A 24,224-nucleotide genomic window follows, 5' to 3' on the forward strand; every position below is an offset into this window, starting at 1 on the left:
ACAAATCGGTAGAGTATTATAATTTAAATGACGGTTCATTATGGCTGTTTTATTATTAAAAGATCTTTGGACTATTTTTTTAATCATCAAGGTGAAAAGTTGGCCCTATTAAATGCAGTATTTGTTTTAAAGATGAAGATTTATAATTTATCTTTCCATAAAGATTTACTAATCGAGATGAACCAATGTATCAGAAACTGTTATTTACTTGCCCGTTTTTGATAAAATGTCAGACATTAGCATGAAATAACATTAACAAGAATGAAGTACAACAAAAGTACTGTTTCATTGAAACACCCAAATAATTCCACAATTTTAGTAGCAAAAAATATATATATATATATATAAAAAAATGTAAATGTATTTATTTTTGTTGTTGAAATCACTACCCAAGGGAGCTCAGATGAGACAGAACTTCTGGTTTCAAAAGTAGTTGGTTAATGTTTCAGGGAAAACTTAATACTGTGGGCAGTGAGATCGGTGCCCACTCAACACCTTTTCTGCCAAGGACCTAGTAGACCATCTGAGATATGCAGTGTCATTTTCCTTTAACAAGGCTCGTGTTCTTGCTCTGTGTATTTCAGAAATGTGAGCTGAACATCGACAACCTGAGCAAACCAGAGCTCCTGACCCTTCTGAGCATCATGGAGGGAGAACTTGAGGCCAGAGATCTGGTCATTGAAGCTCTTAGGGTGAGTATGAAATCTCTGCACTTGTACATTCCTACATTTGTGCATGCTAGCTGGGGATTCAGGGTTTGTGCCATAATGTTATCCAAATCCTTGTCTCTCTATACACTTTTCTATAAGTTAAAAGGCTAAAAGCCCATAAATAATAATACAAAAACTGGAATAAAAAATATAAAAAAACCAATATACAGTATTAATCACACTGGCTTGCATGTATCATTCATTTCCTCTCTTTAAATGGTTTTATGAGATTCTATGGATTTGATGTCATTAAGTTTGTTTTTGCTCAACTGGATATATATTTTGGACTGTAGCCAACATAGATCAATATGGGTTTTGCAATGACCCATTCTAAAATTTGGTTCCCTTCAGTGCTGAATATTTGGTGCACATTGTTGTTTATATTCATCATCATTTTGTTATTTTTCACTCATTTTAGCTGTGATTTCACTGATAGACTTCAAAAGTTGGGTTCAGTATGATTTGTTATTAAAGAAATGAATTCCTTTATTCAGAAAGGATGCATTAAATTGATCAGTAGTTTTAAATAACTGCTCTTCTTTTGAACTTTCTAGACATTAAATTTAATATATCATGGTTTCTATAAAAATATGAAGCAGCACAACTGTTTACAACTTAAGAAATGATTTATGAGCACCAAATCAGCAATGAATGATTTCTTAAAGATCATGTGACAATGAAGACTGTACATTTTACCTTTGCCATCACTGGAAAATAATAAATAAAATTGACTGTAAAGTCAGCATTTTGAAATTTGTCTTTGCATTAAGGTCAGAGGTTTACACTGGGGTAAGAGGCCCAGAAGTACATCTGATTAATATTAAAAAAGCATATACTTCCAAAATTGAGGTCAGGAGTGTCACTATATTTTCAGGTGTTCTAGTTCAGGTTGTCTCTGTGAGTTTCTAGGCCAGTGGATTGGAAAAATGATGGGCACATTTTCTGTCTCTCCATCTCAGTCTCTCTTCCTGTCTCTATTTTGCTTAGTTTATGCAGGTCTGTGATGTTCGCTTGGGTCATTCACCCTCTTCCGCTTTACTCTGGGGTGGTTTCCATGCATTTCAGAGGCTGCTCTTGTTATTCTGTTCTCTTGGCTGCAAGTATTTCCCAGCTGGTTTTCCCCCTGCGGATATACTATCTCTTTCTCTCCCTCCCTCATCCCTCATTCCTGTTCCACAGCAACCAGTTTGAGCACAATGGTCTTGTTTGTTTCCTCAGGGAGATAGTGATATGGCCAAACACATACATACTAACGTTTAGACATGCCAATTGAAAAAAAGCCAAATAATGGCATTTTGTTTATTTTCTAGGCCATACTGTAAATATTGCATTTGATACATGAGAGATGAAAGCAGCAAATCTATGCATTATTAAGAAGCTGTGCGATTAATTAGCGATCTGAAAAAGCTGTGCGCTATGTATCCTTTTTCATTAGAAACAATGGTGGGACATAAGCAGATTAACTGTGGAGTCACATCCCTACAAACCCTCAGACTTGAGTTCAGAGCCAGTCCGTTTAAATCCAGTCCCATCAGCTCAGTTTTTGGGCCAGTGTCATCTTACATTTACAGTAAAGTCCATTGCTAGACAAATGGATGGTCTTTAGAGCAGACAGATCACTTTGAAACCTTGAACATATGGACAATCTGGATACAGAATACAGATGCTCACAAGCCATTACATCTCAAGTGTCCTTATTTCCATCCATAAAGCCATAAGTGTCAAGTGCAGTAATGGCAGGTCTGTGTACAGTAGCAGGACTACAGTACAGAGTAACTTTTCTGTCACAGTGTTGTTTATTAGTTAATCTTCTCCAAATACATTTGTCATTATGTTATTCTTGTTGAAAAAGAAAAACAGGCTAAAACTAGCATTAATGTCCATGCTGGTTAAAGGTGGGTTAGCACTAGATTTATCATTGCCAAACTGTTAGTGCTTATTAATCAACCTCTCATGGTTTCTTTAACACTTAGCATTATTTTTCAGAAGGTAAAATTTTGTTGGATAGTTAATAGGTTCTTCACTGTAACAAGAAACAGCATGTCACTGCTCTGAAACCTCTCAAACAAATTTTTTCGCAGTGATATCCGGTCATTGCAACACTATTGACTATAGACAATGGACATTTTTGCCAAACTTTAACAATTGTGACAATATTTTAATCAATTCTTGAAATGAAACCTCATTAGTGACTGATTTAAAACACTAGGCAGCAACTCCTTGTGTCATAAATAGTGTTTGCCTGGATCACAATTAATACCAAGAGTTTACTGTTAGCATGTTGCTAAGCTAACTAACAATGCTCTAATCAGCATAAAATAGCATATAAACATTGGGTAGCCAATTTTAATTAATTGAAACTTTACTTTTTAAACATTTATCTCACTTCCGTCGCCATTTTGGATGGCTTTTTTTGTTTTTACTGAGCTTTGTGGGATTGCGTTCTAGGATACATGTGATTAAATGCCTTAAAATGCTGCCTATGAAGGCGGTTCTTTAGGTTTAGGAACAGAGCCAGTGTGTACCTCTAGGGCCAAAATGTTCATAGATATTCTCTTTTTCTTTTTAGCTTACTTTCATTGTGAGACCAGGTTTTGTTTTAACAAAACATAAGAGCCTAGCCAAAAACCTGACTTAGAATAGTAGACAAAGTTGGACTGGACTGGAGTTGTGTAGGCTGTTTGGTTGGCTATTTTGTGTGCATGTGCCACTATGATTAGATGGGGCCGTTTTGCTTCTGAACACACTCTCTGGTGCTGACACGTGAGCTAGTGTCAGGTCATCATCGCTAAATAAAACTGGATACAGGTTCAGAGATAGCAGTTCAGTGCCACTTTCTCTGCTTGCATATGAGTGATTGTTTGTGACAGTGAACATGTTTAGCCTCTGATGTGAATGCATATTTACTGGAGTTGCTGACCCAGTTCACGTTCACATGGCTATTACGGGGAGCGCCATACATTTTGATACATTCTTTTTTGTGTGGTGGATGGTAAGAATTATTTCCCTGTGTGACTGATAAAAATAAAACATAAACACACTGTTGTCTGTGTACAAGGGCCAAAATTAACACCCGCCAATCCCCAGATCAATAATGCCCAGTGACCCAGGGAACTACAGCATACATGACTCAAATTATATTTTGTATATAAATGTTTAAAATATTATTATTATATCACCAATAGCAGGTAATTTTGGACTCTTATCTTCTATGCATGTATAGTTTTGGAATATTTATCTTATTATATTTTTAAGAAATGATATTATGTAGTATTTTGTATGTTCTGTATTTTATTTTAATTAGTAATATGTAATTTTGAATTATATTATATTACAGTTTTGAACACTGTCTGTAGCTCTTAAGGAAGGCTGAATATTTGTCTGAATATTTATTTAAAATTGTATTTTGTATAAATAAAACAATTTAATTTTAATTATAATTTTATACTTTCATATCACCTTTAACAGGTAATTGTGGATCTAAAGATAAACGTTTTGTTATTCTGAGTATATATAGGTAAACGTATATATTAAATATATATACTTATATACTTATATAATATAATATATATATAGTAGTATATATATCGTATATATATATAGTATAGAAGTTGGGGATGAAACACCGATAGTACCCTGCCAACCCCAGAAAAGCTCGTACCTGAGTCTTGGTATTGGGCCGGGGAGCTGCCTGCATCGCCTCGACCTTCCTTTCTTGAGGTTTGATCAATCCCCGGCCCAACTGGAATCCCAGATACCTTGCTTCGAACAGGGCCAGGTGACATTTCCGGGGGTTGGCGGTTAGTCCAGCCCTCCGGAGTTCTCCTAGCACCCTCCGCAGATGGTCCAAATGGTCCTCCCACCGCTCCGAGTGGATGACTACGTCGTCTAGGTATGCGGTGGTGTACTGCTGGTGGGGCCGCAGTAGGACGTCCATCAGCCTCTGAAACGTCGCGGGAGCCCCGTGAAGGCCAAAGGGAAGGGTCCGGTATTGCCAGTGTCCACTGGGTGTGGAGAACGCTGTCTTGGGCTTGGCTTCCTCCGTCAGCGGTACCTGCCAATATCCTTTGGTGAGGTCCAAGGTTGATATAAAGCTGGCCCTTCCCAGGCGGTCGAGTACTTCATCCACCCGAGGCATCAGGTACCCGTCGAACTCCGATACTTCATTAAGGCGGCGGAAGTCATTACAAAAACGGAGGGTGCCGTCTGGTTTTGGGACCAGGACGATTGGGCAGGACCACGGGCTGCGGGAAGGTTCAATTACCCCCAACTTCAGCATGTGTTGAATCTCTTCCTCAATAGCGTGCCGGCGAGCCTCTGGGATCCGGTAGGGCCGCTGCCTAACGATGACTCCTAATGGTGTCTTGATGTCATGTTGGAGGACACTGGTCCACCCGGGGAGGTCGGAGAACACATCAGAGAACTGACCGACCAGGTGCCACTTTCTGTCCGGCCGACAGATCAGGGTTCATGTCCACGGTCACTGGTTCCACCGCGGCGAAGGCAGCGGCTTGGTCCCGGGTTCCTACCCATCGCTTGAGCAGGTTAATATGATACAACTGTGTGGCGTTTTTCAGGTTGGCGTACCCGATACGTCACCGGTCCCATCTTTTCTATGACCGTGTAGGGCCCTTGCCAGGTGGCCAGAAACTTACATGCCGCTGTGGGTTCCAGCACCATCACCCTATCCCCCCGTCTGGAACTCTCTCGGCTGGGCCGGCCGGTAATAATGTCGTTGTTGAGGCCGTTGTGCTTTGGTCATGTGGTCCCGGACTAATGGCATTATGCAATCAATCCTCTGCCGCATTTTGGTGACATGTTCGATGACGGAACGTTGGGGAGAAGGCTGCTGTTGCTCCCAAGCTTCCTTGGTGACATCCAGTAGCCCCCTTGGCTGTCGGCCGAACAGTAACTCAAATGGGGTGAAGCCGGTGGACGCCTGTGGGACTTCTTGGACTCTGAAAGGGACGTACGGTAGCATCACATCCCGGTCGCGCTTGTCTTCTGCTGCCACCCATCGCAGCATTTGCTTGAGGATCTTATTAAAGCGCTCGGTCAGTCCATCCGTCTGGGGGTGGTACACTGACGTCCTTAGTTGCTTCACCCAGAGCAACTGCCAGAGGTCGGCCATTAGCCGGGACATGAACGGGGTCCCCTGATCGGTCAGTATCTCTGCTGGGATGCCAACTCGGCTGAAGAACAGGAACAGCTCGTGCGCGATGTTCTTGGCCGTGGCTTTTCGAAGGGGTACGGCTTCCGGATATCTGGTGGCGTAGTCGACAATCACCAGGATGTGTTTGTGTCCCCAGGCTGACTTCGGCAACGGCCCCACCAGATCCATCCCGATGCACTCAAAGGGCACTCCTATGATCGGCAGCGGAATGAGCGGGGTGGGGGGCGGTGGCTTAGGCGAAGTCTTCTGGCACAGGGGACAGGCTTGACAAAACTGCTTGACTTCGGCGTCCAACCCTGGCAATGGAACCGGTCGCGAATGCGCTGCGCAGTGTTTGCTGCCCCCAGGTGTCCAGCCAGGGGGTGTGTGAGGGCCAGCTGCAGAACCACCTCCGTTTTCGACCGGGGCACCACCAGTAACCGTTTCTCCTCCCCCCTCCGCTGGGCAACCCAAAAGATCAGGCCGTTCTCCACAATGAAGTGCGGGAGAGAGTTGGGTTTTGGCCGGACAATCTTGCCTTCTAGCATGCACACTTGGGCCCAGCAGTGTTTCAGTCTGTCGTCCTCACGCTGAGCTTGGCCAAACGAGCCCCCTCCCGTGACCTGTTGGTAGACATCCTAGAACAGATTAATAGTTTGGGAGGGGGACTCACCATCTCTCCAGCTGTCCGAAGCCAGGAGAACAGGGCGGCGTCGCTGCTTCCGTTGGGTGCGCCGCCCTCGACGGGCCCCTCCAGGACTGGCAAGCTGGGTAGCAGCGGCCAACAAGGTTTCAAAGCCCGGCCAATCTCTCCCGAGCAGCACGGGCACTGGCAAGTCTCTCACTATCCCGACTTCTACTGGCCAGGGCCCCGGGGCAGCGGAAGTAGTGACGCGGCGGGCAGGGACCTGTCGCGTGTCTCAGTGTACACAGGTTATCGAGAATTGGGCTTGCTGTCACTCCAAGGTGGGAGAACGTGGGTTTGGACCAAGCTTACGGCACTTCCGGAGTCCAACAGGGCCTTGAAGGGGTTGGAAAAGTTGGGACGTTTTTTAAATTTTAATAAAATGAAAACTAAAAGACTTTCAAATCACATGAGCCAATATTTTATTCACAATAGAACATAGATAACATAGCAAATGTTTAAACTGAGAAAGTTTACAATTTTATGCACAAAATGAGCTCATTTCAATTTTGATTTCTGCTACAGGTCTCAAAATAGTTGGGACGGGGCATGTTTACCATGGTGTAGCATCTCCTTTTCTTTTTAAAACAGTTTGAAGACGTCTGGGCATTGAGGCTATGAGTTGCTGGAGTTTTGCTGTTGGAATTTGGTCCCATTCTTGCCTAATATAGATTTCCAGCTGCTGAAGAGTTCGTGGTCGTCTTTGACGTATTTTTCGTTTAATGATGCGCCAAATGTTCTCTATAGGTGAAAGATCTGGACTGCAGGCAGGCCAGGTTAGCACCCGGACTCTTCTACGACGAAGCCATGCTGTTGTTATAGCTGCAGTATGTGGTTTTGCATTGTCCTGCTGAAATAAACAAGGCCTTCCCTGAAATAGACGTTGTTTGGAGGGAAGCATATGTTGCTCTAAAAACTTTATATACCTTTCAGCATTCACAGAGCCTTCCAAAACATGCAAGCTGCCCATACCGTATGGACTTATGCACCCCCATACCATCAGAGATGCTGGCTTTTGAACTGAACGCTGATAACATGCTGGAAGGTCTCCCTCCTCTTTAGCCCGGAGGACACGGCGTCCGTGATTTCCAACAAGAATGTCAAATTTGGACTCGTCTGACCATAAAACACTATTCCACTTTGAAATAGTCCATTTTAAATGAGCCTTGGCCCACAGGACACGACGGCGCTTCTAGACCATGTTCACATATGGCTTCCTTTTTGCATGATAGAGCTTTAGTTGGCATCTGCTGATGGCACGGCGGATTGTGTTTACCGACAGTGGTTTCTGAAAGTATTCCTGGGCCCATTTAGTAATGTCATTGACACAATCATGCCGATGAGTGATGCAGTGTCGTCTGAGAGCCCGAAGACCACGGGCATCCAATAAAGGTCTCCGGCCTTGTCCCTTACGCACAGAGATTTCTCCAGTTTCTCTGAATCTTTTGATGATGTTATGCACTGTAGATGATGAGATTTGCAAAGCCTTTGCAATTTGACGTTGAGGAACATTGTTTTTAAAGTTTTCCACAATTTTTTTACGCAGTCTTTCACAGATTGGAGAGCCTCTGCCCATCTTTACTTCAGAGAGACTCTGCTTCTCTAAGACAAAGCTTTTATAGCTAATCATGTTACAGACCTGATATCAATAAACTTAATTAATCACTAGATGTTCTCCCAGCTGAATCTTTTCAAAACTGCTTGCTTTTTTAGCCATTTGTTGCCCCCGTGCCAACTTTTTTGAGACCTGTAGCAGGCATTAAGTTTTAAATGAGCTAATTAAGTGGATAAAAGTGTAAAATTTCTCAGTTTAAACATTTGCTACGTTATCTATGTTCTATTGTGAATAAAATATTGGCTCATGTGATTTGAAATTCCTTTAGTTTTCATTTTATTAAAATTTAAAAAACGTCCCAACTTTTCCGGAATTCGGGTTATAATATATAAACATTACACACACACAGTTAAATCTACATGCCCCTTGCAGAATATGCATAATGTTAATAATTTAACAAAATAAGAGGGATTTTGAAGATTGGATGTTATGGTTTATTTAATACTGTCCTGAAAAAGCTATTTCACATAACAGATGTTTACATATTTTCCACAAGACAAAATAATAGATGAATTTATAAAAAATTAGCCCGTTCAAAGGTTTACATAGCCTTGAATCTTAATACTATGTGTTGTTTCCTGGATGATCCACGACTGTCTTTCTGTTTTGTGATAGTTGTTCATGAGTCCCTCGTTGGTCCTGAGCAGTTCAACTGTCTGCTGTTCTTCGGAAAAATCCTCCAGCTCCTGCACATTCTTTGGTTTTTCAAATTTTTTTGCATAATTGAACCCTCTCCAACAGTGACTATGATTCTGAGATCCATTTTTCACATGGAGGACAATTGGGGGACTCATACATAACTATTATATAAGGTGAAAACGTCTCAGGTTACGAATGTAACCATGGTTCCCTGAGAGAGAACGAGACACTGCGTCCTCTGAGGGGACACTATGGGGAACACCTCGTCGTGACCCATGTCTGAAGCATACTTTGAAAAATGCCAACGTGTTGGCCGGCGACAGCCTCTGACGTCACTACCATCGCGACTATAAATACGCGCCCGTAGGACCCGTCACTTATCTTCTTCGTGAAGCTTGCGTCCGAAGCATGGCAGGGAGCTAGAGGACGCAGTGTCTCGTTCCCTCTCAGGGAACCATGGTTACATTCGTAACCTGAGACGTTCCCTGTCAAGGGAACTTCGAACTGCGTCCTCTGAGGGGACACTATGGGGAACAGTATACCCACGCCACCATGCTGAGGGGAGTGCAGGCCAGAATCATGGCAAACACTAAGTACAAACTCTACAATTTCACCGGGAGTCGCCCCTGGGACGGTTCGACGGCTGTCTATGACATTATCCCTTATGGCCAAAGGCCTAAGCTACATACCCAACTTACCTGTAGGGCCTCGGCCCGGGGTAGAGCTGAAGGCTTGGAATCACAAAAGATTCCTTTAAAGGGATACGGCTAAGAACCTAGCACTTTCTTCTACCAAGTCTTGCCTGTCACACAGGGGCTACTGCTAGCTTTCGCACAAAACTTGCCGAAATAGCTGTCCCAACAGTACTCTAGTAGCAACGCCCTGTTCTAGATGGAGTGGAGTGGCGCCCAAGATGAACGGGGCTTTAACCGACTCAAGAAAGGGCACGAAGCAGCCGCGCGAAGCCCTCACCATATAGGATTTTAGAAAGAACGCAGAGTACTAGCGTGCGAATTTACCACAGTGTGGATTTCAGAAAGTGTGCAAAGACTTCACGTGCACACTTACCATAACATGGATTTACAAATACTGTTCTAAGGAGGGGCTCTCGTGGCACTCTGATAGAGCAGCTCGTAGATGGAATGGTCCGGGAGCAGAGCAATTGGAGGAAGGAGTGTACAGATGAAGCCTCTGCCACGTCTGTACCATGGCGTCCAGCCCCAATGGAGCTGGATGAGTCAGAGGAAGCCAGAGGGGATAGTGTGACGCTCTCTCGAGCCGCAAAACCGATCCACCCAAGTCTGGCCAACCTCTCCAACTCAACTTCAACACCTTGGTGCGAAGGCGCCATTCCCCGAGCCTCAGCCCCTGCCTCAGCAGGATGTCTGCTCTTACAGTGCGTCTCAAAAACAGTATGTAGTACCGGAGCGCTCTGTTGAAAAAAACGAGAATTCAGTCTCCTATGAGAGGAGGGCTCCGAGGTCAGAGTAGCACGCTCATAGGCGACCCTTTTCCTTTGGAAAAGGGGAGCGCTGCTAAACTACCACTATATGTGGGAGTTCATCCAACAGAGAGGCCTAGAAAGGCCTACTACCTGTTACCAGATAACCACCTTAAGTGGAAACTGAAAGTAATCTGGAACTCAACTCCAGGGAGGCCTAGTGAGGCCTACTACCTGACAACCACAAAACATGGGAGCTCACTTACAGAGAGGCCTGGAGGGGCCTACTACCTGAAAAACCATGCTGTTTAGTGGAAACGCACAGTATGTGGGAGCTAAACCGCCAGGGAGGCCTGGTGAGGCCTACTACCTGACAACCACAGTATGTGGGAGCTCACCTTCAGAGAGGCCTGGTGAAGCCGAGTACCTGATAACCACAATATGTGGGAGTTCACCTACAGAGAGGCCTAGAGAGGCCTACTACCTGTTACCAGATAACCACCTTAAGTGGAAACTGAAAGTAATTTGGAACTCAACTCCAGGGAGACCTGGTGAGGCCTACTAGCTGATAACCACAGTACGTCCACAAAACCCCTCATGTTGAGGGAAGCGATGCTTGAGGTGTATAACAAATACACACTGGTTGAATGAAGCCCATGGAACCCAGGGCTAATCATCTTAAGAAAGGGAATGAAGCGGAGCGCGTAACCCCTACCGTACAGGATTTCAGAAAGTGCGCAAAATCTTGCGTGCACACTTACCACTTACGTGGATTTCAGAAAGTGCGCAGAGTCTTGTGTGCACACTTACCACTTACGTGGATTTCAGACAGTGCGCAAAGTGTTCACGTGCACACTGACCACCATGTGGTTTTGAGAAAGTACACAGGCTTAGCGTGTGTACAGAAAGGTTCCTAAGCATCGCAGATGCGCTGGATCGCACGGGAGAGGCAGGCTCCAACCCTCAAGCGAGGGGAGCATCACCTGAGGCAGTACATACAGAAGACTTCCATAACTACCACCTCCCCGGATGCGCCAAGCGGCCAGGCGGCCCCTCAGGGTGACCTGGTCGGACATCCATGAAATTCCCTGCAGTGCTGTGCCAGTTCTGACGATCAGCCAGGCTCCTCGGGAGGGGGTGTGGGATGGACAACCGCAGAGCGCTTGCTTCCCACGCGCGGGTCTCACTCCGCGGTGGGTGTCGTGCCCCGGGGGGGCGGAACCCACGCGGCACGGCCGCCTGCCGAAAGCCTGTGATCTTGGCCACCTAATACCAGAGCACTGTAAAGGAAACTCACAGAGTTTGTTAGTAGACATATAACCACCAGCAACATAACACCCATAAGCAGATAAAGAAAAGGTTACATACTCACCCACCCTCCTGTACTGGAGCCCTGCTTACGGGGCGCCCCCTTTTGGTCCGGACCGTCAGTAAGGTGGTTACTATGAATATAGAACCACCAAAAACACCATAGGTCCAGGATAGGAGACTGTTATGTGAGAAACTTTCCACCTAAACTCGATCAGGTGGAGAGCTGGTGGCTACAGGGGAATTAGGCAGGGGAGAATAAAAACAGAAGTTAAAAACATCCAAAGGAAGTGAGTAACTCCTAGGTATCGCTCCGATCCGGACGAGGCACTGCCTCATCTGAATCACATCCCTCAGACCCTGCTTACCTCTTCGTGACCCGCGATTCCTCTTGCCCCTGCCCTTAGGCGGGGGAGGAGCGCGAGCCACGACACTAGCCTTCTGCGCCCATCTTCGATCCTCAGATCGAGATGGGCCAGGACCCCTTTGTTGTTCGGGCTCGGACCTGGACCTTCGTGGAATGAAGGATTTAAAGGCAGCTGAGCGCGCCCTTGCCTCCCTGAACTTTCTGACTACCATCTCGACGGAGGTACTGAAAAGCTCAGAAGGGGAGACCAGAGCATCGAGAAGAAACCCCCTTTCTTCCCTCCCGATGTCTGCCAGGTTCACCCACAGATGTCTCTCCATTACCACCATGGCCACCATAGACCTACCCATGGCGGAGGAGGCCTGCTTGGTAGCCCGGAGAGAGAGGTCTGTGGTGCGGCGCAGCTCGGCTACCTGGTCAGCTGAAAGGCCCTCGCCTGTATCCAGGTCCTTCAGCAGGTCAGCCTGGTAAGCCTGAAGCACTGCTATTGTATGAAACGAGGCCACAGCCTGACCTGCTGCTGCGTATGATTTACCATTTAAGCTGGCAAAGAGGGAGATTTAACAGAGGATGTTTCCCCCACAGAGAGATAGCCAGCCAGCGTCTCTTCTACAGGGGGCATCCTCTCATAGCCGTTTTCGTGCATGCCCTCGATATTAGCATAACTCGTATGCTGAAACCGTTGGATGCGAGAGGAAAACGGCCTCTTCCATTCCTTTTCGACTTCAGCATGTAAGTTAGGCAAGAATGGAAGGCTCACCTGGGCTGGAGGGCTATGGTCAGACAAATAACGCTCATCGAGGCAACCTCGCGACGTTACCTTTCTGGCACGCTTCCATGGCAACTTCCATTTTGACGTGGCGCGATCCATAACCTCTAACAGCTCCTCATACGCAGGGCAGGAGGATTGAGAGGGCTCAGCCTCAGCTTCTTCGCCACTCTCAGACATCTCCTGCTCTTTCTGGGTAGAACCCAGCAGAGCACTAACTTCAGTATCAGAATGGGTTAATGACAACGCATCTTCCTCCTGAAGTTCACTCTCGTTTGCCGCCGGAGAGTGTGAAAGGAAAAGTCCCTCTCTACACTCCTCAGCGAGATCCACCTGTGATCCCCACGAGCTCATCCTCCTCCGTGCCTCGGCAACGGCGGGTCCTGAGCCGCGGGAACCAGATGGCTGTCCCTCTTTCCTCGAAAAGAGGGACAGATGCACTCAGACGTTTCTCAGATGCACGCTTCAAACAAAACCGTCAATGAAGACGAAGAAGATGAGTGACGGGTCCTACGGGCGCGTATTTATAGTCGCGCTGGTAGTGACGTCAGAGGCTGTCGCCGGCCAACACGTTGGCGTTTTTCAAAGTATGCTTCAGACACGGGTCACGACGAGGTGTTCCCCATAGTGTCCCCTCAGAGGATGCAGTTCGAAGTTCCCTTGACAGGGAACATTTATTGATGTTCAAGAATGTAACACAGTGCATTAAGAAACTTTTGAATTGGATGATCAGGGTAAATTGTACTTATTTTATCTTCTGGGAAACATTGAAGTATTTAAGTAGTTTCTTAAGTACAGTACCAAATGAAAAAAAAAAATAACTTTAAACAAAAATAAGAAAAATGTACACATCATAATTCTGTTCAAAAGTTTACACCCTATGGCTCTTAATGCATTGTGTTGCCTTCTTGAGCATCAGTAAATGTTTCCACCTTTTGTAATAGCTGTGTATGAGTCCCTCAATTTTCCTCAGTCTTATTGTGAAAAGATGGATCTCAAAATAATACAGTCACTTTTGGAAAGGATTCAAATATGCAGATGATGCTGGAAAACTAAAGAATGCGCAGGAGCTGGTGGATTTTTCTGAAGAACAGCTCAGGACCAATGAGGAACTAATGAACAACTATCACAAATTATAAAAATAGTCTTGAATCATCCTGGAAATGATACATAATGGGGTATGTAAACTTTTGAATGGGGTAATTTTTTATGAATTTGGTTATTTGTCTTGTGGAGTATATATAAACATCTATTATGTGAAATAGCTTATTCAGGAGAGTACTAATTAAAAATAACATGCCATTTTCATGATCCCTATTTTTTAGATAAAATTATGAAAATATTTGCATATTCTACAAGGGGTATGTAATTTTATGAGCACAGTTGTAAGTATCTAAATATATTATTAATTATATTACATTTATATTATTTTATTATTTGTTTATATTATATTTATGTATGTTACCATTAGCGGGTAATTTTGGACAGTATCTCTAGCTCTTTATGTAGGTATCTGAATGTTGCATGCAAATCAAAGAGAACAGGTTGGAGCTGTTTGTGTTGTATCAGGGTATTTGACTCTCTCTCTTTCCCTCCTCCCTGCCACCACATTTTACATTCTAGCTGTCAAATACAAGAAGCAGAACTGTAATTCCACATGCACGTGTCTGTAAGAGCAGCTTAGCTGATCCTTGCGCTGCCTTTCGGTGAGGCTGGGGACAGTCAGACAAGTGTTTGTGTGTGTGGGTGGCTGGATCGATGGACAGAAGCGCATGTTATGAGAACACTATCCAAACAGTTGAAAATCAATTGAATTTATAGCCCCCCCCCCCCCCCAACCAAGGTATTTTCCAGCACCCAATCATTGTAAAGTATTGGAAATCTTAAACAAGCAGAATAAATCTAGCACTGCAAGCATCTGAGTCAGTCATTTGTTTGCTTTTACCCTAATGGCTTTAGTTTTGCCAGAACATTTAAGCAAGATTCACTAGAAAAGAGTGCTGAACCAGTATGTTTCAAGCTTTTTAGTGCAGAAGTGAAAGAAGAGGGTGACCACCATTTCACAAAGTCAATGGAGTCATCAAATATAGTAGGTGGGAATCCATACAGAGGTCTTGGAGTTCAACAGGCAGAAATAAAGAAAGTTCAGAAAAACAATTCATTTGAGAATTTGGAAATGTCAGAATTGATTTTTGATTTGGTTTAGCCGGGGCTAAAGGAGGCCAGCACATACTTGGCTGTGTTGTTTTGAACGTGATGTTGTTAAATGTGATGGCAGGGTGGCAGGGAGCATCCTGTTTGGGTGATTGGGTGTTTGAGTGAGCACTGGTCATGGGCACCATGTTAACTCGCTGTTATTTCTGGCTGCAGGCCAGCTGAAGACCAGATCTGTTGATGTGACATCCACTACTCCAGCGTATTCTGTTTGAGAGAGATTAGGGTCATGATGTGGAAATGTTGTCTTAACCCTCACAGCCTAACAGCACACATATCCCAGCCCCAATATCTATTGTTATGCTATCACATTGAAGTCCTGATGCACCATAACGTGGCAGATTTATTATATTAGGCTAGGTATTCTTGAGCTGTATATTGCCACAAAAGTTTATATTAAACTGTTTATCTGATAGAACAGAAATGGTATCACTCGAGGGTAAATTCATATAGATTTTGTCTGCGATGGCAGATAAACAGAGTAGAAAGTATGTTAATTTTACACTGAAGAAAGCTGTGAGATATGAGAATACAATCTGTTGAATATGTCATGTTGTTTTGTACTAAGTAATTATGTCCTGCTATGTGTAATTTTGACCACCCAGAAGATATTTTGTGTATTTGTAATATTTTGACAGCTGACTGCATGCCACATACTGAACAGAAAGTACTCTCAGCCTGTACCATCTCTTGCTGTTTTGTTTTTGTTAGCAGAAAAATTAATGAATTAAACAGTTTATGATGACGAAACTAACGTTAAAGGATTAGTTCACTCCCAGCATATACATTTCCCAAAAATTTACTCACCCCCATCCTGTCTTCCAAGATTGAAGACTTTCTTCTGTCATAAAGAAATTTTCCTCCACTTTTTTGAGGAAAACATTCCAGAATTTTTCTCCATATAGTGTACTTAAGTGGCAGCCAATGGGTTGAATATTTAAAATTGAAGTTTCATTATTAAAATGATCATAATTTTATCTTTTTTGTAAAGGGTGTTTGACTTTCTTTGTACATCCAAAGTGACTATGTAATATGTGAGGTCGAGCTATTGCAAGATGAGAATTGTAATTAAACAGTATAATTTTTTAGCATTTTTCTTTTTTTTTTTTTGAAAATGACTGATCGTTTTGTAGATAAGACCCGTACTCCTTGGCGGGATCATATAGAGCTGCATTTTGCAGCTGCATTGAAACTGCAATTTGGACCTTCGACCCATTGGGTCCAATTGAAGTCCATTAAATGGAGAAAAATACTGGAATGTTTTCCTAAAAAACCTTCATTTCCTTTCAACTGAAGAAAGAACATCTTGGATGACATGGAGGTGAGTAAAATTTCAGGAAATCTTTATTCAGGAAATTAACTAATCTTTTTCAGGTAAGTATGATTTTTTTTCTCATTCTTACCAGCCCCAAAATTCCAAATGGTATAATATGTGCATAGCAAACTGTCGCTGCTTATAAAATGTCTGGTTTAATCAGCCTGGTTTAAAGGGTAACTAAACCCCTGGTCAGAGCCTGACTCCACCCACTGACAATATTTGAAAAATGCTGAAAAGTGGGTAGATCACAGCGGAGATAGAGGGGATAAACCGAGGGCGGGGCTGAGCGAGAGCGGCGTGAACATGAGACCCGCAGTGACGGATTGATTGACAGCTGTTGTCAGAGACGCTAAAATGGAGAGTGACTGTAATGACGCAAGTAGCTTTGCAACAGAGCGATCATTTGAAGTAGAGGACTTTTCTCACCTACCTTTACCTGAAGTGGAGGATGTCGAGGTGTCTGTTCATATCAATTCGAGCCGCTGGCTCAAACTGCGGTCTTAACTCCCGCACCGCGTCGCTTTTCAGCGCGAGCTGTGTGGAGAAGCCCATCTCCACCTCCATTGCGTTGGAGAAGCAATCCCGTGTAAAATGCAGTTTGCACACTCCAGCTCTAGGCGGAAACTCACGGTCTTCCAGGCCAAGTGCATGCAACCACTAGCTCCTAATTTTAAAGTCTGCTGGTAAACTATGCAGTCCAGCAGTGCTGTCACAACCAGCAACACACCTACGTACCATCCTGACCACTGTACTAAATACAGATAAATCTACGCTAACTTGAAGATCTAAATAACTATATAATTGATATACTAAATAGATGCTATAATAGTCTATCCTGATCGTCTCAATACTCGCAATTCCAACTCCTGACTCACTACAGTGATTTTGACGGAACAAGATGGTTTTATACTGCCAAGGGCGTGGTAGCTCATACCAAGGGGCGTGGTGAGCTGGAAACTGCTTACGTCACCTGCCACCGCTTACGTCACTTGCCACCGCAACATCCAATAGGAAAAATCAACTGCAGTAGCCACCGTTCAACCTGAAGAGGGCAGCACTCAGACGTTTTTACACCATATATTATAGAATTAAAACACTTTATACTCAAATGTCAAAAAAGTTACCTGAAACAATGAAAAGCACTAATAAAGCCCCATTCTTATAGATCATTAACTAAAAAAAGTTGGTTTAGGGTTTAGTTACTCTTTAAATATGTAGATCAGAGGTTATTTTATCTCTTTGTTATTCTGTATGGCAGTCATGATGGGTTAGAGTCATTGTGACAGACTTCAGGGGTATCCAGAACAAGCAGGCCTTTGTCGATGTGTAGCCCTTTTGGGGCTGTTTTGTCCTTCCAACTGTCTGAGGAGATATGATACGGTTCTGAAATTAGGCTGAGACAAGATCCTTCTAGCATATAAATTGCTGTCTGTAGTCCTTGGAGAACAGAAAGGTAAGTGTCCTTGCTTACCCTTATAACTGGCTGCCTTTAAAAGCATCCCCTTTAAAGTACTGCTACTAAAGCATCTTTGTCTATAGCACTGCATCTTACGTTGGTACCTCTGGGCCCCTATCCGCCTACTAAACTACTGTACATCCTCAGGAATTCGAGCCCAGATCTTGAACTACTCTGCCACACCACCTTCCTTTTTTCCTTCCTTAAAACTTAATAGCCAAACCGAAATGATGCAGGAGCCGTTTAAAATGTCAGTGTGGATGAGGCCAGGCTGTTTCTCACCGAGAGCAGTTTAGTCACTCCAGGCGCCAGTTACTGGTCCTCTGCCAGCCTCCTTCCCCACCTCAACCACTCATGTCCTTATATTTCATCGAGCACTCTGTTGTTGTCAAAGCTGTGGTTATTACATTTCATGACAACCTTAGTTACCTCCTCAAGAACAGGGCCGGACATCTCTATTACTGTCTGAAATGAAAACATTATTTTGAATGTAACCCATCCTTATTCCACGAAATTGCTTGCAGAATGTAGCTTTGTTTTTCTGTGTTGACCAACTTCCTTTAGAAACTGTTTGGATGGGATCATCTCTTTTTTTTACATTATGTCAGCAGTGAACTATGGTTTGCAACTTACTAGTCGCTTTCAAATGGTATCAAGATATCAAGGCTACATAAAAAAAGGCTTCTCTTGACCTTATTCTGTTGCTGTTTTTTCCATTACACTGTCCTGCGTCTCCTATTTTTAAAAGTAAAAATGCATTTTGTCAACTTTTATGAGTAAACTAACATATATATATATATATATATTTGGCTCCAGAGCTAACAGACATGGACTAAACGCCACTAAACTCATATTTTGATTTCATTGGACTTTCACAGAGACTTTCTTTTCATTCTTGAATTCCAGAGCTTTATGTGTGTGAGAATTTATAGGCAAAAATGTGGCACATACTTGTGCTTCCTCTCAGACTACATTAAGTACATCCTTAAAATAAATACGTTTGATCTATTAAGCTACCCTGAAGGCTAAACAGACATATATATATATATATATATATAATCTAGTAAATGATGCCTCAGGCTCATGGATATAGCAACAAATATCTATTCTCCTGAATAGTCAGGGCAGGTATTAATTTCCTGGACTGGTGCAAGGATCAGTTCAGGTTAAGAAACAAGTTATATTTGCAGTATACTGTATATGGTGCAATGATTTATTCATTGGCTTTTTGAAATAACCTGACATATTTATGAAAATGTAGTCATCCATTTTGCTCTCATTTTAGCTGCTTGAGGAAAACAAATAGTGTCGTTCAAAATGGAGATGCCTCATGATACATGCCTGTAATGTAGTGCAGTTCAAATAGAAGATCTCTTTGTGTGTTATCTGAATCATACATGTTTGTGATTCTTGTTTTGCTTGAGGAAACTTGCATCGAAATGCCTCAGCGGCTGAATCTGTGAGTTTGTACACAGGCTATGGTTTTACACTTTTATTAGATTTTCCTAGACTGGTCTGTGGAGCACCACACAGAAATGTGGTTCATTCGAGAGGGTCATTAAAATAGGCCACAAACATTATAAGAGAGGCATGACCAATTTTAGCGTTCCAGCAGTGACCGTCGATCTCTCAAGCTCTGTTTCAATGACTCTGTGGGAGAAAACCCCACCATCCCCCAACCAACCCCCTACCAAACCATCATGCGTTCAGCATTGTTAAATAATTAAAGGATGTATGCCTTTCTTATATAATGACGTCGCTATAAATACTCCTCATATGTGGGGGATTTCTGTGGAGGATGGGTCTTGAGAAAATGGGCTTTTTCCTAGTAGTCAGTCATAAGTTGTTGATGTTTAGTAAGTGGATCCAGAAGAGATTTTTTAACGTGTGTGTGTGTGTGTGTGTGTGTGTGTGTGTGTGTGTGTAATATGTATGTATATATGTATTGTGGGCCTCTGTCTCTTAATGTGAAGGTGATTTCAGTACACTGTGTATATTCTTCTGTAAATAATAGAATTGACTTTCTCAGCCGTTCAGCAGGTGTCTAGGTTTATGTGTGATGTGTGCAGCTGTGGCATGTGGTTTAATCTTATTAAGTGCGTCCTGTAAGGAAGTTAATGTGCGGTTTTGTTTGTGTGAATACCTCAATGTATGCTTAACAAGCACTTGTCATTATAGCACGCTGGGGTTACTTAGCTTTGCCTTTCTCTTGTGACTTGATTCACTAATTTGCGGTAAACGCTTCTGAGCTCAGTCTCTTCAAAGAATCCAGAGAATCTTTTTTTCTGGTGCTTTTCTCTGCTGTAAATGCCAGTGAGCGGCTGCTGTGACCTGTTTATGTAAGAGCTCCTTGCGGGGCTGAACTCGAATGTTTGAGCCGTGTTACTTTGACTTTGACAGGAAGGAAAAATCAGCGTTGGTCGTGATTCATCGCTTCATATTGTACACCGTACGGAAAATGTCCTAAGTGGTACATTTATATAACATATGGGAACATTGTGTTTGGGCTTGAGCATATATGTGTATAATGTGTTTATTCCAGGTCAGATAAATCCACTCATATCTTTAAATATGGCTGAGTCCAGACCCATCTTTGTTGCTTATCCATACAGAAAGATTTCAGGCTGCATTTGGGATATATGCAGCAAAAGCATGAATAGATTTCCATATGTGAATCCCATAGGGAAGATGGTGTCTGTCTGTGTGAGTGTTTCACATCAGAGTAAAGCAGCGCCTTGAGCTTAATATGAATCTGATCCAGAAGTGTATGTATGTGGGAGTATGACAGTTCCTCTTCACTTCATGAGCAGTGCTGTTGTACCGTTTTTATATATTACATCCGTGTCCTGTTATTTTGATGTCAACTTTTATTCCTGTCAATAGGGGTCAAGTTTGTGTCACTGTTTTTCTTTTGGTTTGACATTCCCTGCTGGATAGTTGTTATAGAGGGCTTCTAATTAAAAGTGCAGGATTTCCTCGTTGCCCGAATTGTTTGTTATTGATTTTGTCTCTGGCAGTTCTGCTTCACTCAGCAGCGTCTCATTAATTCGATTGGTACTTTTAATAGAAATTTGACAAACGGCACAATGTCGTTTACTCAGCCACAAGCTTTATTTTGCTTGAAAAGATGTCATGAGAATAATATTTCTATCACATCCTCATATCCTCAGAGATAAACTGATAGCAAACCTACTGAAGAAGTGTGCTGCTACAAGCTACAAACCTTTTTCTTAAATATGAACATATACATTGGCAAATGTGAAAATAGACACCACCTGTTATTTTTTTAAACACCCATAACAATAGATGAATAAAATTATGTAAATAACCAGAACATCACCCTTTTCCCTACCCAACCAAATTAACCCACATCAACTAAAGGGGAGAAAGAGAGAAGAGAAAATAAAAGAAATGGGAGAAAAGCATAAGATTCCATCTCTTATTAAATTAATTAACAGAGACTAATGGAGTGTTCATTTTTTTTCCAAATATAGAAAAGACATTATGTCCTTTAACCAAGAAAAATTAGCAAGAGGGCATGAGGATTTCCAATGAAGCATGATTTGTCTTCCATGTTTATATTAAATGGTTGTTTATGGTTGGTACAATTTAAGTATCTTATGTTTCCTAAGGCTGGATATATTTTGATCAAAAATACAGTAAAACAGTAATATTCTGAAATATCATTACAGTTTAACATAACTTTTCTATTTTAATATAATTTAAAATGTAAATTATTCCTTTGATGGCAATTACTCCAGTATTCAGTTTCCCACGATCCTTCAAAAATCATTCCAAATTGCTGATTTGGTGCTCAAGAAACATTTATTATTTTCAACATTGAAACAGATTCTGTTTTCTAGGATTCTTTGATTAATAGAAAGTTTAAAAGAACAGCATTTAGTTAAAATAAAAATATTTGTAACATTCTAAATGTCATTTTAAAGCAACCTCATTGATTTTTTTTACTTTCATGTTAATGACACATTTGGAGTTGCATGTTATTTTTTGACCTTAGACACTAGGGTTATAATATGTGGGTCAGGTGATCTGATCAGGGCTCAAAAATGTGGCTTGTATGAGAGGGTACATGACAGATGGTGGCTGGTATTGGGGGTTTTCAAATGGGGGTGGGATGGTCTGTAGGGACCACTCGGTTGCCCAGATTCTCTCTCCCCCCGTGGACCCAATCCTCTCTTTTCCCCCGAACAGCAACCCTTAAACCTTAAGTGACCTATTTTTCTACTGAAACGAAAAATGTACAGGCCTTTACCATAAGCTGTTCCAATACATCTGAATCAGAAAACTGAAAATGTTCAGAGCCTGTAGACTCAGAGCCTGTAAGTCACAAGCTTTAAGAGCTCTCCAACAGTGAATAATGTGTTTTACTCTGATGTAAGTCACAAGACTAAATTTCTTCTCCGTTCCACTCTTCCTCTCCATCAGTCTGATGCCTTTTGATCTCGCATTTGGGTAAGTAGAGCTGCGGAAGTCCTTGGCCCACAAAGCCAGCTCTGTGTTGATATAATTGAAAGGCCTCTTGTGAGAGACTTTGGACACACACTCACATTCAAACAGAAGCGACACAGAAAAAGCACTTTCTCCCACAGAAACGTCTTGCTCATGGGTTAACCTTACTAGGCAGTGTAATATGCCTGAGGGCATCTGCTGGAAGATGACAGCAGATTTTTAGGTTTGTGGCTCAAATAGACGCTTGAATTGGCATCAGTTTGGTGGAAGTGACTTGATACTTTACTTTTCAGAACAGAAAAATGTGAAGTGCTTTGTGTTATTTGCAATTAGTAGATAACTGTTATTTGCAAATATCTGTGATGGATTTGTTATGGTGTGGATTCCGTAGGGAAATAGTATGTTGCCTCTTTCTCACCTTGTTTCCCACCATTTCAGTCATCCCTGTCACTTTCCTCAAACAGTCTTTGTCCTGCTCTCTCTCTCTCTGCTCATTTTTATAATCTCTTCCCCTTTGGCGGTGTGCCCTGGACCCCTCACTCAGCCAGCACGTGCCTGTAAAGGTTAATGCTAATAATACCAGAGACCTGCCTGAACTCCACCAGAAGTCCTGTGTACACAATTGAAACTCAAGACTTGGCAGAGAGTGTCTGTGAAGTTTCAACAGGTTTCTTTTTTTTTCTCTTCGTCGTCTTATTCAGCCTCTTAAAACCCAGTCAGATTAGGACAGAGCTATACAAATAAACATGACTTGACTTGATATTTAATGGGCAATAAGCTTTTCCCTGCTTCCTCTCCAGTCCACCTGGGCCATTTGGATGCCAGAAAAAAATAATAATTCACAAATCACCATGATTTTGACACACATTAGGATATGCATGCCCAAATTAGAGAAATGGTTTGCACAGAAATGAAATAATTTACTTACCTACATGTTGTTCCAAACCTGTATGACTTTCTTCTGCAGAACACAAAAGAAGATATTTTGAAGAGTGTGATAACCAGTGTTTTGGTTTCCATAGACTTGAGAAAGTGAAACACTTCTCAAAATATGTTCTTTTTAAGCAAGAAAGTATCTCCATGTACAGTAACTTCCATATTAGTTCATAAAATTCTGTCATTATTTACTCAACAAGTTCCAAACTTGTCTTGTATACATGCTGCTGACTTTCTTTCTTCTGTGAAACATGAATAAAAGTAATAAAAGTAAGAAATATTTGAGTTTTTTTTTTCCTTTATACAATGGAAGTCAGTGGGCTCCAATGTTGTTTGGTTCCCTTTTTTTATTCAATGGCAGTCAATGGGCTCCAATGTTTTTTTGGTTCCCAACAGTTTTTTTTTTAATATTTTATATTTTAAATATTATATATTTTTTCTTTTCTCTACACCAGAAGTCAATGGGCTCCAATGTTGTTTGGTTCCCAAAATTGTTCATGTTTTTTTGTTTGTGTGTGTTCCACAGTAGAAAGAAATAATTTCAAGTTTGGAATGACATGAGGGTCCGTAAACAATGATGGAATTTTCTTTTTACATTTACATTTACATTTATTCATTTAGCAGACGCTTTTATCCAAAGCGACTTACAGATGAGGACAGTGGAAGCAATCAAAAACAACAAAAAGAGCAATGATATATAAGTGCTATAACAAGTCTCAGTTAGGATAACACAGTACACCTAGCATGGGATTTTAAATAATATAATATAAAGAAAACAGATAGAATAAAAAAAGAATAGAGCAAGCTAGTGTTAGAGGTCTTTACACATACACACACACACACTCACGCATACAATTGCATAATTAATGAAAAGAAAATAGAATATAAAAAGATTAGAAAGGTAGTTAGATTTTTTTAAAGAATAGAATTAGAACAGTGAGCGCTAAAGTTAGAGGGTCAAATAAAGATGGAAGAGATTAAATTACATGGACACATTAAATTAATCAAAAGTTAGTGTCAAGAAGATATTTCTATTTATCAAAGAATTACCTCTCTCTCTCTCTTTCTCTCTCTCTCTCTCTCTCTCTCTCTATATATATATATATACATTCATATATTTCACAGAAAACTGCTATTTTAAATT

At 42.1% G+C, this 24,224-nt stretch overlaps 1 protein-coding gene across 2 annotated transcripts in view; it reads left to right on the top strand.

Annotated features, from left to right (window-relative positions):
• The window catches only part of LOC132101491 (cortactin-binding protein 2-like), a 56,195-nt gene that overhangs the window by 2,967 nt on the left and 29,004 nt on the right, over positions 1-24,224 (top strand). For both annotated transcript variants that reach the window (XM_059506503.1, XM_059506504.1), the window contains exon 2: positions 585-692. In XM_059506503.1, coding sequence (XP_059362486.1) covers positions 585-692 — 108 coding nt within the window. The remainder of the gene's footprint in view (positions 1-584; positions 693-24,224) is intronic.

Source organism: Carassius carassius, chromosome 23 (assembly GCF_963082965.1).
Source record: "Carassius carassius chromosome 23, fCarCar2.1, whole genome shotgun sequence".
NCBI lineage: Eukaryota > Metazoa > Chordata > Actinopteri > Cypriniformes > Cyprinidae > Carassius > Carassius carassius.